The sequence below is a fragment of the Culex quinquefasciatus genome, chromosome 1, assembly GCF_015732765.1.
Source record: "Culex quinquefasciatus strain JHB chromosome 1, VPISU_Cqui_1.0_pri_paternal, whole genome shotgun sequence".
Taxonomy (NCBI): Eukaryota; Metazoa; Arthropoda; class Insecta; order Diptera; family Culicidae; genus Culex; species Culex quinquefasciatus.
In genome coordinates this window covers 73,145,996-73,160,454 of record NC_051861.1, presented here as the reverse complement: position 1 = coordinate 73,160,454, position 14,459 = coordinate 73,145,996, and the positions used below count along the sequence as shown (strand labels likewise).

Sequence of the window (14,459 nt, the reverse complement as noted above, 5' to 3'; positions counted from 1 at the left end):
ATAAAGCTTATTTTTCTGAGTACAATGACCCTTTGTACGACCACAAAGAGTTTAAAATGGATTTTTAAATCAATTTTGAAAAATTAACCTCGCGGTCCTTCTTGACAGAAAAGCTCCTACTTGACAGCTCGTTCCAAGGGGTCCATAGTTGATCCATCGAAAAATGTTGTCATGTCAAAAACAAAATTTGCATTAAAATGAAAAAAGTGATCAGAAATGGTTTTAATCGTGTGTTTTACCGTTGTACATAAAAATTTACATAGGGCTTTAGTACCCAATTGAAAACGGTGTTCCATAGTTGGTCTGATGCCGGTATTTCTGAGTTGTTACTTCAGTTACATCAGTATGCCGCCTAACCAAGGCTGCGGAAAGCCTTCGTGGAAGGCTACGTACGCGTTGACTTTGTACAGTCGGTGACTGGAGACGGACAGCACAAGATGGATTATCCTGGAAATCTTAAATTAGTCCAGCGTTGGGTCGAAAGTCGTCATGGCCTGATCTTCCGACTCATAGGATAGGTGTGATTCAAAATAAACAAAATAATTCATTAGAAAAATATATTTATAAAAGAATATACAATCCACAGCTCAGCAGTTCCTTGCTCATGAAAACTTGAACCAATTTTAAGAGCTCTCCTCTTCAACGGTTGCGCCTTCGCCTGGATTGCGAATGTAGAACTCAAAGTTCAGCAGCGAGGTACACGTGCACCACACAAAGTACGGAACGACCAGATAACCGGCCAGTTTGTTCACATTGAAAAACGCCAGCCCGGTGGCCGCGACCGCCCCGGCACGGACAAGAGATTCCAAGAAGCTCTAAGAAGGGAATGATTTGCTTAAAGAAGGAAATCTTTGAAAATCACTCAAGAGATTCGTACCCATTTAAAACAGCGCAACTTGAAGAAGATCGGCGACCAAGTCCAATTCAACGCCAGCTGGGTTCCGTACAACATCAGGGGTAGTTTGGCGTTTCCGGTGATGCCTCCGCCATCCTTCCACACCAGATAGGACGCGTAACCCATGGCGGCATTCACGCCGGTCCAGACGGGTGGGAACATCCATTTCGGGGGTACGACCGGGAGAAAATTCAACCGCTGGTGTCCCCGTAGCAACTCCGGCAGCGTGAGGTACGCGTTCGCCAGCCCGCCAACCAGAGGCAACGCAATGGCCCCGGCGAATTTCGGAATTTCACGGGTCATAATTTTGAAGGAACAAAGTTGGAAGTGGCAGAAAGTTTAATCTGATTTGGTGTGGGAACGTCAGTTGTGTCCTCACGGGGCAGAGGTTGCTGTGATAAGGTTCTTTTTTCAATTACCCAACAAAACTATGCAAAAGTTCTTTCTTCAATTTCTAACCCGAAACGGAATAAGAGTGTACAAGGCATAACAAAATTGGTTTGACGGAATTGGTCAAAACCCGGAATCGGAGATGTTCCAACAAGGGGACATTTGTCCAAATTTGGCAATTTGGGTATCAAACTTCATGGTTTTCGGTAACGGTCACGGAAATTGACGGAATCTGACATTACCCGGAGCCTTCGATGATGTTCCCATGAGGAGACATTTGTCGAGTTTAAGCAATACGGGTGTCGAGCTTGATGAATTTCGATTCAGTGCATGCATATGGTATTTAGATGGAGCCTTTTTAAAGGATTCATGTAATGATTCGTTCAAGAACTGTGACCAACGGTTGAATTAAGGTCCGTCTCACTTACCGATCGTTAGCTGCGAATTCTCCGGTGGTTAATTGTTTAGAAGGCTTGTTCACATATCACAATCCTGATGTATTCCGGCCGATTCCAAAATCTGAATTCAGTTATCTAATCTAATCTAACCCTAGCGCAGCCAGTCTTTCGAGGGCATCCTGGAAAATGCCTTAGTTTGAATAACGCCTAGCATCATCTTGTCATGATTAACACTTGCAGGGCCCCAATGCATTATATTGCTTTGAAACATAAAAAACGTTAAGCGGTCAGGCCAACTTCGTAAAGTTTACCGCAAAGATGACTCGTTGAAGTGGATTGAGTACGAATGTTCAGCAGGGGAATCCCCCGCTCACGTTCCTGTTTGTTTAATTAATAAATCGTTGGAAGCCACCATGCTTAGAAATTTTGATGCTCCGGGACCCTCGGGGATGGGACATTGGATTTCCACAAATGCCATGGACACTATTTGCCGTGGTTATAGCGCCCCAACTCGCTCACTGTTGAAAAAAAAATAGATCATTAAGAACATGTTTAAGGTAAAGAGTTAGCTAAGGTTAAGGGTGAGAGGTTAACTTAAAATTAATTAAGTGCTGGGCGCACACACACATGCCCTGAAAAAGAAACGAGCCTACCTCGAAATTTGGTGTTCCGAACCTCTCCGGCTGGTGCCCGTATGCAGCACATACTCCGGTGTGCTCCTCACATGACTCTCGCAAACAACACGAACACGATGGCAGCAAATCAGCGCCGGTGTTGTCTGTGTATTTGCAGTGTAGCGTACAAGTGTTAACTCGACGAACCGAGCCGTAATGATTCGTTCAATAACTGCGACCAACGGATTAATTAATGTCTGTTTCACTTACCGATCGTTAGCTGCGAATTCTCCGATAGATGATTGTTTAGAAGGCTTGTTCACATATTACAATTCTGATGTATTCCAGCCGACTCCAAAAATCTGAATAAATTTATTTTCAGAAACTCATGTTGATCCCGCTGAACATGGCAGGAATCTGCGGCATCTGCAGCTCCTCCTGCTTGGGTTGCTGCATCGATTGTATAGGTTTGACCGAAAGTTTTTCCCCCGTCGAGGACCAGCACACCGGCTCGGTCGAGTGCGTTTTGTAGTGCTTCCGTAGCGATTCCTTTTTGGCGAACGCCTTTTCGCAAATGTCGCAGTTGAACGCCTTCACGCCGGTATGCACGTGGGCATGCTGAAATGGGTAAAACACAAGTTATAGGTAGAATCTTGGTTTTATGAAGTGTTTCTGAATAATTGAAAAGTACCTGAACCAGCAGAAGCTTCGTGCGGAATGCTTTCTGGCACATATCGCAAGAAAAGGGTCGAATGTTGGTGTGACTCATAGCGTGGGATTTTAGAGCCTTCTGGGAGGTGAAGGACTTGCCACAAGCGTCGCAAAGCAGGTTCAGTATCTTGGTGTGAGTCGCGGTGTGCTCGTTCAGTTCGCGGCGCGTTTTGAACGTCAGATCGCAGCACTTGTACACGTATCCAAAGTCAGTTTCATCTCCGTGGACTTGACTTTTGTGATTTTCGAGGTTGAAGACGTTCGAGTAAACCTTTCCACACTGGTCGCACACGTACTGCGGCCGCTCACTGTGGGTTAACTTGTGCTGGGAAAGCATCTTCCTGTTCGCACAAACCTTGCCGCAAACTTCGCACGTGCTGTTGACCTTTTGCATGCCACGCTCTGGTCCAGATGACCCTGCAGTTCCTCAAAGCTGCTGAACTTGCCTTTACACGTTACGCACACAAAGTGGCACGGATCCTTCAGGTTAATGACGACACTTTGCGCCGCCGGAGCGCGTGGCCGCGGCTTTGGCTTAGGTAAATGTCGTCTTGTCCTCGGCTGTTCAAAAAAAAATCTAAATTACCATAAATACTTCAACTAATCAATCTCAACACCTTACCTTCCGCTTCCCACTGTACAACGGCGTCGGCGTATAATCTTCGTCTCCTTCCTCGCTCAACGCCTCCTCCAGGTAACTTTCGTGCCACTCTTCCGAGTCCGAGTGGGACTCCTTTACGTTAACCGAGACAATGTTGTTGAAGCTGGTCTGTGCTTCACGCTGCGCATCCTCGTCATCGGTGTCGTTGTACTGAATCAAGTCCTCGGTAGGAATGTTCTCAACCTCATCGTCCAGCACCTCCATCTTCATTGCTAGGAACTGCTCCACGCCCGACACTTGTGCATTCCGGTCCGTAGACTTGCTGTCACCGGTTTGGACTTTTTTCACCGTCAAGCCGGACCCGAGCTTCTGCAGGACGTCACTCAAGCTGGGCTTATCGGCGGATTTAGGCTGAGACGCTTTCGACGCCAGTGAGCGGATCTCCGACGGAGAGAGGACATTGTTAGCGGGCTGAGGACGACCTGTCTTTGCCAGCAAGTTCCTCTCGGTTTCCTGTGCTTTAAGAATGAATCCTTCCGTTTGCTGGATAATGCTGGCGCAGTCCGTGCAGGCCACTTTTGGGAGGGAATCGGTGGAATCAAACTGAAAACAAATTTTATTACAAAAACTAAGCTCATACGACCTTATGACACGACTTCTGTAACAACTTTTCAATAGGGCGAAACGCTCAGATGTAAACAAACTGAGTTTTTGTCAGAATCATATAAAGCGAACAAAACTGATTCTAAAACACCCTCCATCATTACAAAATTCCGAAAATACGTAGTTTTACAAGCAAAAAACAAAAGGGCTAATCAACAACAACAATCAAAACAAACCAAATTGAGTTTCCGCCCTTGTGTTTTCATCCAATCACGAGGGGCGAATGTAGTGTTTTCTGCAAGTTCCGACGTATATTTAGAAACACTAATTTTTCGTTATAATTTAGTGAATTTTAACCTGACAATCCTCAAAATGGATCAAAATGTATGTTTTTGATGTCTCTGATCACAATTCCACAAAAAACAAAGATTTGTATGATTCTAAATACATAACTTTTTAATTTCAATTATTGTAGTATCGGATCTGGTCTGGATTCACAATCTAGATGTGAAGGTCCATAATTTACCGGTTCTTGGGACATCCGGGGATTCTAGGTCGAGCAGTTGCAGGACAAAAAGTTAGTGTAGGGAGGTTAAGGAGGAATGCCGTACAAAATCATCGCCTCCGTAACCATCGAAGCTATGCAAAGATTGAGAAGGCCGGATGGTGTCTCCCACTTCCGGCGGGGACACCCCAAGGAACGTCACTTCAATATAGACTACATCGTCAAACCAACTTGCTACTTACGGTGTATCCTAGCTCAACGAGTCTTGGCCTGAATCGGACTCCTTATGAAGGCTTTCTAGACCAATTTTTTATCACTGCAAATATCACTGTATTATCACTGACTGTAACGTTTCACAATGATAAAATAGTTGTTTCACCACTTTTTTCTTTAAAAACCCGAAAAATGAACAAAAAACAAAAGGGCGAATCTGTTGTTTACTTTTGCTTTGTGGCGTAACCTGACGGGCTAAACCGTTGTTTTGGTTGAGGGAGCGTTCTTTTATTACGTAACGCAGTAGGGGGAGGGGGTCGGAGGCCGTGTTACGCTCCATACAAAATTTTTAAAATTTGTATGGAAATTTTGTTACGAGGGGGGGGGGAGGGGATCTAAAAGTCCGATTTTTCGCGTTACGTAATAAAAGAACGCTCCCTGAGTGGGTGGCGAATACGGTGGGGCGAAAATGGAGGCACGCTCTTCAAAAAGGCGTAATTTGTTTTTCTCAATTTTTAATAGCAAAAACACCTTAATTAATTTCAAATTGCTCTCTGTGATGAAATTATTGCTAATTTCTATTACGTTTTGAAAAAAATGATGGTTTTCATGCTTTTTTGTGAAAATAGGAATTGATCGGAGTTGCAAAATTTTGAATGTTGATTTTCTCGAAACGGCAGGATCGTAGGTTTCGCCCTTTTGAAATGTTGTTACTGACTTAGTATCGCCACATCAAAACAATCTTACCTTAAGGGGAAAATATTTAACCAATTTATCGCACAGCTGGGACGATATCAAGTCAACAATAACGTCGTTGTGTTCTCCGCAGAAGCGGCAAACGTCCGGGTAGTGGTGAGCTGCCATCCGGAAGCTCCTAACTATCTTTTTTTGTGCGCAAACCGCGAAAACTGCTCAATTCGGTTTAGTGCTGCGGCGACAATACTGCAAGCGCAGGATATTTCACTCTAATGACATTTACACGTTAAATGTGAACGGTGATAAACAAGCAAACATTACAGGAGAGGGCTAACTTCACGTCCCCTATGAAAAGAAAACACGCCATTTTTTCAATGAGCTGTTTTTCATCAAAGTGTATTCAACTTCCAACTGTCATATTTATGTCCAGCTGATTGCGTTGTGTGCGAGAGTTGATGTTCCGGTACCGTTTTTGATCAACATCATCAGCAAAGTACACAATTTTCACCGGCAAACATTTAATTTATTCTGTAATTGCTCAGCTAAATATTTCCTCCAAACACCATGTCGTTCGCAACTAAAGCCCTGCTCCGCAACGTAAGATATTTTGAAGAATTTTAAACAATCATCGCTACACGATTATGTAATGTTTTTGTTTTCCAACTCTCAGATTCCGCAGTTATCCAAGCTGGCCAGCTCCGGAACCGTCCAGAAGAACCTGTTCCATACTGGTGAGCAATTCACTTCGTTCCCTTTTGAGTTAGTTTCAGCATGATTTGCTTTTAGCCCGCGCTCTGAGTGTCGCTCAAGTCCAAAAGCCGGCTCCTCCATTCAGCGGAACGGCCGTCGTCAACAATGACTTCAAGGAAATCAAACTGGCCGACTTCAAAGGAAAGTATCTGGTGCTGTTCTTCTACCCGTTGGATTTGTAAGTTTACTCTAGTTCAGTATTTAAACAAATGATACTAATTTGACCACTCCCCCCTTCAGCACCTTTGTCTGTCCCACGGAGATCATCGCCTTCAGTGATCGCATCAAAGATTTCCACGCGCTGAACGCCGAAGTCGTCGGAGTGTCCGTCGATTCGCACTTTTCTCACCTGGCCTGGTGCAACACGCCACGAAAGAGCGGCGGTCTTGGCAAGCTCGAGTACCCGTTGCTGGCCGATCTGACCAAGAAAATTTCCGCCGATTACGGTGTGCTGCTGGAGGAGGCCGGAATCTCGCTCCGTGGTCTGTTCATTATCGATCCGAACGGAGTGGTGCGTCAGGTTACGATCAACGATCTGCCCGTGGGCCGCTCGGTCGACGAAACGTTGCGCCTGATTAAGGCGTTCCAGTTTGTGGAAAAGCACGGCGAAGTTTGCCCGGCCAATTGGGACCCAAAGGCCAACGCCGATACCATCAAGCCGGACCCGAAGGGATCGAAGGAATATTTCAATAAGCATGGTTAGGTGTTGATTTTGTGTTGTTTGGAAGTGGAATAAACGTATGGCATTTGGCTTTGAAAATAAAATTGAATCAATTCTTTTCAAATTTTAACCCTCTACAACCCAACCGCGCACTCGGATCGCGACCGGAAGAGGGAAAAGGACCGTCATCAAGCAGGGTGGCCACCAGATTTCGATTTTCAATTTCCCGGTTTTTTCCCGGTTTTCTCCAGAAGGAATTTTCCGGAATGTTTTTAAACCAAATTACAATGTTTTTTAGGCTAACGTTAATATCATCATACTTTTTGAACGCATACATTTGGTTCAAAGTTTGAATCCCTCAAGAAAGCTTTCAAATCTTGAGTAAAAAGTAAGTAAGTTGTAAACGAAGCCGTTTTTATTAGTTATCAATCAAACCTCTAATTTTCAAATTATTGGGTTTTTTCATCAAAAGTCATTTTTATTTTCTTAAATAAGATAAATTATTAATAGAATTTATTAATTTTGTAAAATATATTAACAAAAATACATTGTTATCAACATTGATGTAAATGCTCGTTAATTTTCTTTTAAAAAGGTTTTGTGTATTCAAAAAGAACAATTCTTCCAAGAATTATAAATTTCTGTGATTTTTTTTTTTGCTTAAATTATGTGAGTACTTTCTTTTTAACCAAAAAAGTATTTTGCAAAATTAGTCTAAACAAAAATGTATACACGCAGGAAAAGTGCCATACAAATGTAAAAAAAATCGATACCTGAAACTTTCTTTTAAGAATAATTTTAATAAAAAATACTTTCTAAAAAACCCAAAACACATAATGGTAAAAACAATTAAGAAATTATCGTGCTGTGATTTTTTCAACAACACATAAGGCGGCTACAAATTTTATTTAAAGTTTTTGTTGCCCCGAAAAATCATGGGACAAAAAATTATTATTTTTTTTTTCAAAAAACATCAAAATTTTAATGGAAATTTAAGTGAAATCAGCTGAAATCAATTTAAAATGCATTCCCTTGCGTCTAGAATAATTTTTAAGCATGTTTGGGTTGATTTAATAATCTTTTGAATTTTTGAAAATTTTCGATCTTTATTTTTTTTTTCGTTCATTTTTTTTGTTTTCGTCAAATCTTACATTTTTGAAGACTTATGATTGCAAAACAACTGAACTAGCGTAAAATGCATTTTTAACACTTTTTTCATTCAAATGTTGAGACTATAGCTTATTCTTTGAATTTTTAAATATTTTTTTCAGATTTAAACATACTACACATACTTTTTTGAAGTTGTAGCTATTTTCAATTAAAAAATAATTTTATTTTATCTCTAAAAAATCAAATGGTTGAGAAAATTCGTTACAGCATTCTTTTATGAACATTTTTGATTCATTCTTTTGTTGCTGAGATACAGGCCAAGAAAAATATTTTAAAAGAGTGTATTTTGTGTGACAATTTGAAGGAAAAGTCTTGATCTTTAAATTTAGAGAAATATTTACTGTAATGTTGTTTTCGTACCATGATATCCATATTTTCCACTTACAAAAAAATCCTAATTTTAATTTTATGCAAAACTAATAGTTAAGCAAAGATGGAGTAAATGTCCGCCATTACGGGGTTTGTCTTCCGGACCCCCTGAGACCACTCGTGGTACCCCCAGGGGTACATGTACCCCAGGTTGAGAACCGCTGGTAGAGCAAAAATTTTGCTTTATTAAAAAAACAAATTCGCCTGGTAAAAGTATCATAGGATACAACAGAAAAAAAATCCATAGCCAAGAAGCACACAAATTCAAACATAGATTTCGCGAATTCTTCATTAAGAATTAACAGGACTAATATTCTTATTGAGAACATATTGAATACATTAAAGAGGCTTTTGTCAAATTTTAACGAAACTTAAAATATTTTCCCGGTTTGTCGGTCGAATTCCAGAGTTTTTCCCGGTTTTCTCCCGGTGGATAAAAATCCCGGTTTTTTCCCGAGGTGGCCACCCTGTCATCAAGGCACAAGCACAGATCTTCGCTGGTAAAACGTCGAGATTGTCGTCCTCGAAGCACTATCAAGAGGAACCCCACAGAAAGCTATCCCACTCATCGTCGTCCTCGGATCGGCATCCGCAGATTGTAGATTGCTCCAGCAGAAGTCTCAGCGGGTAGTCGTGTTTTTTCGCGGTGTGTTTGGCGCATTTTTCACGGCGATTCTGAGTCGACTGCGGTCGGCGGACAAGTTTTCGGCCAGGCCAGGCCGGAGACAAATCCCGGTGTTCGTGTGTGGCTGGCAGCAGGCAGCACAACACAACAATGAGCGCGCGCAAACGAGCTTCCCGCTGCGGGCGGCAGCCAGTGCGGTCAGTTCGGCGGTGAGTGCGAAAGGCGAGTTTTTTGTTAGCGTTTAGTTTTTTTTCTCATAGTTTTTTTTTGGTTAGTTTTTTTCTCCTTTTTTACTTTTGCGATTAGTTTAATCCAACCCTCTGGCACCACTGTAAATGGCAAGAACGTTTGACAGAGAAAATATGCAACGGTTTTATCGCGAATAGCAAAGCCGTTTGCAGCGCTGTCGTCGCAGAGGAGATTTGACAACTCTCCCGCGCTGCTCTCAAGTGTAAACAACAATAATGAAAAGCACGTCGTTGGTCGTTATCTCATTTTCATCAAAAGTTGTATGCCTCCTTTCGTCGAGAAAATTTATGTGTAAATCAAAAATAGGTTTGAAATGGCGAAAGTAATTATTTTGAGTATCGTTTGAGATATTTTTTTAGTAAATTTCAGAGCAAAAATTCAAATTTATTCAAAAAATTAGCATCATCAAAATCAAGTTGGTGAGAATCAGAATGCGACTCCTGCAAAGGCTGTGGGGCACGGAAGTCTACATTCAGGATTATTCTTGCAAGTGGCAATAGACTACGAGATGGCGTTAGTGTATCACACGCCATGTTTTTACACACGATTTTCAAATTATTTTGTTCTAGCTGCTACGTCTGTTGTCTGTGATTCAATATTGCATTTTCCTGTTCTTAGGTTCACAGATTCCAATCAAGTTTCTTGGATTTTGATAGCATTCTTAATTCTTCTAGTCAACTAAGCCTCGATGGTCTGGTGGTTAACACTTTTGTCTGCTGACCCAAAAACGGGGGATCGAACCCCGCCGCAAGCTAATGATTTTTTTCGTTCATATTCAAGTGTTCAGAATTCCTTCTTTCCATAATTTCTCGATAGGAGCAGTTGGGAATCGAACCCAGAACCTTCCGCTTACAAAGCGAGCAGCGTTACGGTTCAGGCACGCCTACCACGTCTTTCAAGCAATCACCAAAAACAGCTTTAATCGATTCGTCTCGCCACAATTCTGTTGAATCCTTTATTTTTCTTAAAAAAATCAACTTTTCTTCCAGTTTCTTGTCTTTAATCTCACGGCAGTGCTCCATCGTTTTTTTCGATTTTTTTCGCCGTGGTTTACCGTGATAAGCCGCGAGTTTGCTCCTGCAGCATGCCAAAGGCCGGCCGTGGCCGTGGCAGTTCGAGTGCGGCCTCGAAAAACCCGCGAAATTCGTCTACCGGCCTTGTGCAAAACAAACCAACGCCGTGTCGGCCGCCATCGCGCAGGGGAGCGTGAGCGCAGATGGAATCGACAAAAAGTTACTACATCCCGGATATGTTCCAAGATCACCAGTGCGAACCCGTTCGGGTACCTCCGGTGCCACGACCAGTGCCAAGTCAATATCCACCAACATTCCCATCAGGAACGAGTTTCAGATGCTGAGCGACGACGAAGAAAACAACAACACCGACGGTAGCAGCACTACCGACGACGACGACGACGATGATGGTCGTGGCACCGGGTCCCTTTTTTCCTGCTCCTCAAGGTAAGACTTGCGCGCGACGCTTCCGCGGTAATTGTCGGTATGGTTGCCATCACAGTTCGCGCACTTTACGCGCGGCTTGGTTTGTTCCGCCATGTCCCCCAAGTCCGCCTCACCGCACTTCACGCAGCGGGGCCGGAAGTTGCAGTTCCGCGAGCCGTGGCCGAATTTCTGGCAACGGTGGCATTGCGCTACGTCCGTCGGGTTCTTGGTGTAAAACCGCCAGTTTACCCAAAAACCGTCCAACGTCTTAGTCCGCCGCAGATCTTGGATCTTGACGGTGCCGCGGTCGAAGTACAACAGGTACAGGGAGTGTGTACCTGTGACTGTTGTCTTTCGCGAGAGCACTTTTATCTCCCGTGGCTTTATTCCGGCGTTCGAGAGGTGTCGCTTCAGGTCGGCGATCGGACGGTCTTGGTAACCCTGCAAGACGACCTTAACAGGGGGCTTCTCTGGGTCGTATGTGTAGAAGTTAAAGTTTCTACGCTTCAGTTCTTCAAACACCAGGTCGCAATCTTTTCTGTTCAGTGTGATCACTTGCACTGCCGACTTACCGATTTTCAGACAATATCCGAGGCCTTCCAGCAACTCGTCATCATCGTCCGCCAACGTGTCCAAAACAAAAATTAGAGGTGGTCTTCGTTCCGTTGGAGAATTGTTCTTTTTTGACGTCGGCTCTTTTTTCCGTGCACGACCATCATCGTCGTCAGTAGTGCTGCTACGGTCGGTGTTGTTGTTGTTGTTTTCTTCGTCGTCGCTCAGCATCTGGAACTCGTTCCTGATGGGGATGTTGGCGGATGTTGATGTGCCACTGGTCGTGGCACCGGAGGTACCCGAACGGGTTTTCCATTTTCTAATGACGATATCTCAGCAATTAATGGTCCGATTTTCAATGTTAATACATGAAACATTCGTAAAATTTTCCGATCTTTTCGAAAAAAATGTTTTGAAAATTTTTAAATCAAGACTAGCATTTTAAATGCGCGTAATATTCAATGTTTGGCCCTTTTAAAATGTTAGTCTTGATTTAAAATTTTTCAAAGTATTTTTTTCGAAAAGATCGAATTTACGAATGTTTCATGTATTAACATTGAAAATCGGACCATTAATTGCTGAGATATCGTCATTAGAAAATGGTGGGCGGTTTGGGTGAGACTTAGAAAACTTCAATTTTCGTGTTTCTTTTTTTTAAGCCGCTGTATCTCAGCAACCAGAGGTCCAATCTTCAATGTCTCTTAGACAATTTTATAGCAAATTTTCTGAACTTTTCAAAAAAATTATTTTTAGAAATGGTCACTCATGGTCACTATTTTGAAAAATTGAAAAACTGCAAATATTTCGCTAAAATCAAACTTTCGGTGGCTATACCTTGAAAACGGAGCCCTTTATCAAAACATCTGTAAAGTACTTTTCGATTGCAAATTCAATTTTGCATTAAAAAATAATGTCAAACTTGTTTTTGCATAAAACTTCGATTTTTTCCAAAAACCACTATTTTTTCAAAAATTCATAACTTGGCGGCAGATTTTTTTACCATGTTTCTCTATGGCTCAAAAGTTGCGGATTTTCGTCCCCTAAAACATATCAAAAAATCTCGAAAATCAAAAAAATACGTATTTTGGGAAATTGAGTTTTAGTGCTAAAAAAGTTGAGAAAAAAATCTGCATTTTTTTTCCGTGTACCTATTTTTTTCTCAAAAGTCCTCAACAATACCTACAACTTTGCCGAAGACACCAAATTGATCAGAAAATTCACTCAAAAGGTACAGCTGTTTGATTATTTACATACCATTTTTGTATGGACAGCTGCCAAAATTGTATGGAGACTTGTATGGGTGAACCAATGACACAAAATAGCATATTTGGTCATAGGGAAGGCCCCCACAAAGTTTTAGTCAAATAAAAAAATACAAATAAAGTCCATTTCCGGTTTTGGTAGAGAATTGCTCATATGGATCATATCCGTTTTTTCACTAACTGCAACTGTTGCACTGAAAATGGTATAAATATACCGAATTCTGGTATTACTTATGCAAATATCAGCGACCAAAATGTGCTCTTGGTTGCCCAGTAATAGATGGTAAAATACCATGAAATCAAACCAAAATCATGTATGTGGAAGACCACAGGAATACCAAAATCTGATTTTCCAAGGGCGCGGGAATACCTAAAAATAAAACCATGTCAATACCAAGTTTTGGTATTCAAGCAATGTTCAAAAATCCAGAAGACCTATTATTTTACCCTTGGAATAACATTGTTTGGCATTGTTGTGCCCTTCTACATATAAGACTTTGGTATGATTACTGGGCAACCAAATGCACATTTTGGTCTCTGTTATTTGCCCAAGTAATACCAAAATTTGGTATTCCCGTGTTATTAACCCCTGCTCGGGATTTCCGGACCATTTATCAACCACGTGAACACTTTTTTGAAATCTCAGCCCCCCCCCCTTCCCCTCTTGGACAATTTCCATACAAAACTAATCTTTTTTGTATGGAGCGTAAACAACTGCTGAACTCCCCCCCTTCAAGGTGTCCACGTGGTGTATGGATGGTCCTTTCAGAAAGAGTTTGTTGTGCAAAATAATTCTGCCGATCGCCACCAACTTTGCACAGTTGCTTAAAATAGATTTAACAAAGAATTTTCAAAATTGAAAAACAATATTTTTAAAGAGAGAATAATCAAAATGATTTAATATTTTATGAGTAAGCATTGTTAATTAAAACCTCTCCTAATTATTTCGACATTCATCTGAATTACCGATGCATGGATTCCGCTTTTATAAGGAATTCAATCAAGCTCTACCTCTGGTGATGGAGGAGAGGGCAGCTTCGCTGATTCGCCAAATGAGAGTGCACAAACTAACAAAGTTCATCCTTCGTCTGCCCGGAACGTGCTGTGCTGCAAGCGTGAGCCTTCGATCAGGAAAAAAATGTCGCCTCATCTGGTCACGAAATAGTGATGAGGTCTGTGAAGAGCTCACGGAATAGAATTACCATCCGGGGAAATGGAGTAAAAAAAGTGCACGCCGCATGCCTATCAGTCATGAGGCCTCCAGAATGAATGCGTTTTCTCGATACATCACCGGGAAAATTGTCACTGGTTTTGTAGGCTTGTGAAATTAAGAGCGTTCGTAGCAAAATATAGTAATAACGAACTTCACTAAAAAAACATCTCTCAAACTGTAGAGCATTATGTATCGAGCAAATATATGATTTTAAAAAGTTTCAACAAGTACCTAATTAAAATCAAAATAATTCAAATTTGACCAGCCTAAGTCACATTATGAAAAAGTAATACTTTTTGGTGGGTCGAAGCTGACATGCTTCAATTTGAAATTACCGCCATCGGTGGGAAGAATCTACCTGAATTAATATTCTGGCTCAAAATGATGATCCATTTTTGGATTCAAAATATATAATTGAGAAACACATGTCAGTGAGTGAGATATTTTTTTAAAACTAATTGTCCGTTAATTTCCCATATTGTTTTAGCAAAAAGTCTGCTCAAAAACAGAAGGAAACAAAAAAAGCAGAGGAAACGCGCAATT

General features: G+C 41.7%; 3 protein-coding genes across 3 annotated transcripts; 1 reads left to right on the top strand and 2 right to left on the bottom strand.

Moving 5' to 3' along the window:
* Positions 1–543: 543 nt before the first annotated feature.
* Positions 544–2,649, bottom strand: LOC6042580 (translocator protein). The gene is made up of 3 exons (XM_001852584.2): positions 2,337–2,649; positions 878–2,201; positions 544–815 (listed from the first exon to the last, which is right to left on the bottom strand). The coding sequence occupies exons 2-3, from the start codon at positions 1,196–1,198 to the stop codon at positions 624–626; spliced, it is 513 nt and encodes a 170-aa protein (XP_001852634.1). The 5' UTR covers positions 1,199–2,201; positions 2,337–2,649; the 3' UTR covers positions 544–623.
* A 1-nt stretch (position 2,650) lies between these two features.
* On the bottom strand, positions 2,651–5,846 carry LOC6042579 (zinc finger protein 311). The gene is given in 5 exon segments (XM_001852580.2): positions 2,651–2,915; positions 2,989–3,398; positions 3,401–3,569; positions 3,631–4,212; positions 5,678–5,846. Coding segments are annotated over 5 exon segments (1,518 nt in total). The 5' UTR covers positions 5,795–5,846; the 3' UTR covers positions 2,651–2,675.
* A 187-nt stretch (positions 5,847–6,033) lies between these two features.
* LOC6042578 (peroxiredoxin-2) lies at positions 6,034–7,146 on the top strand. Its single transcript, XM_001852564.2, has 4 exons — positions 6,034–6,223; positions 6,297–6,357; positions 6,413–6,554; positions 6,617–7,146. Exons 1-4 carry the CDS (start codon positions 6,191–6,193, stop codon positions 7,077–7,079), a joined length of 699 nt encoding a protein of 232 aa, XP_001852614.1. The 5' UTR covers positions 6,034–6,190; the 3' UTR covers positions 7,080–7,146.
* The last annotated feature ends 7,313 nt before the right edge of the window (positions 7,147–14,459 follow it).

Coding starts and splice junctions, on each gene's coding strand:
- LOC6042580 (XM_001852584.2), bottom strand. CDS start 1,198: ATGACCCGTGAAATTCCGAAATTCGCCGGGGCCATTGCGTTGCCTCTG. Junction 816..877: donor AGTTGCGCTGTTTTAAATGG/GTACGAATCTCT, acceptor TTCCCTTCTTAG/AGCTTCTTGGAATCTCTTGT.
- LOC6042578 (XM_001852564.2), top strand. CDS start 6,191: ATGTCGTTCGCAACTAAAGCCCTGCTCCGCAAC. Junction 6,224..6,296: donor CTAAAGCCCTGCTCCGCAAC/GTAAGATATTTT, acceptor TCCAACTCTCAG/ATTCCGCAGTTATCCAAGCT. Junction 6,358..6,412: donor GAAGAACCTGTTCCATACTG/GTGAGCAATTCA, acceptor ATTTGCTTTTAG/CCCGCGCTCTGAGTGTCGCT.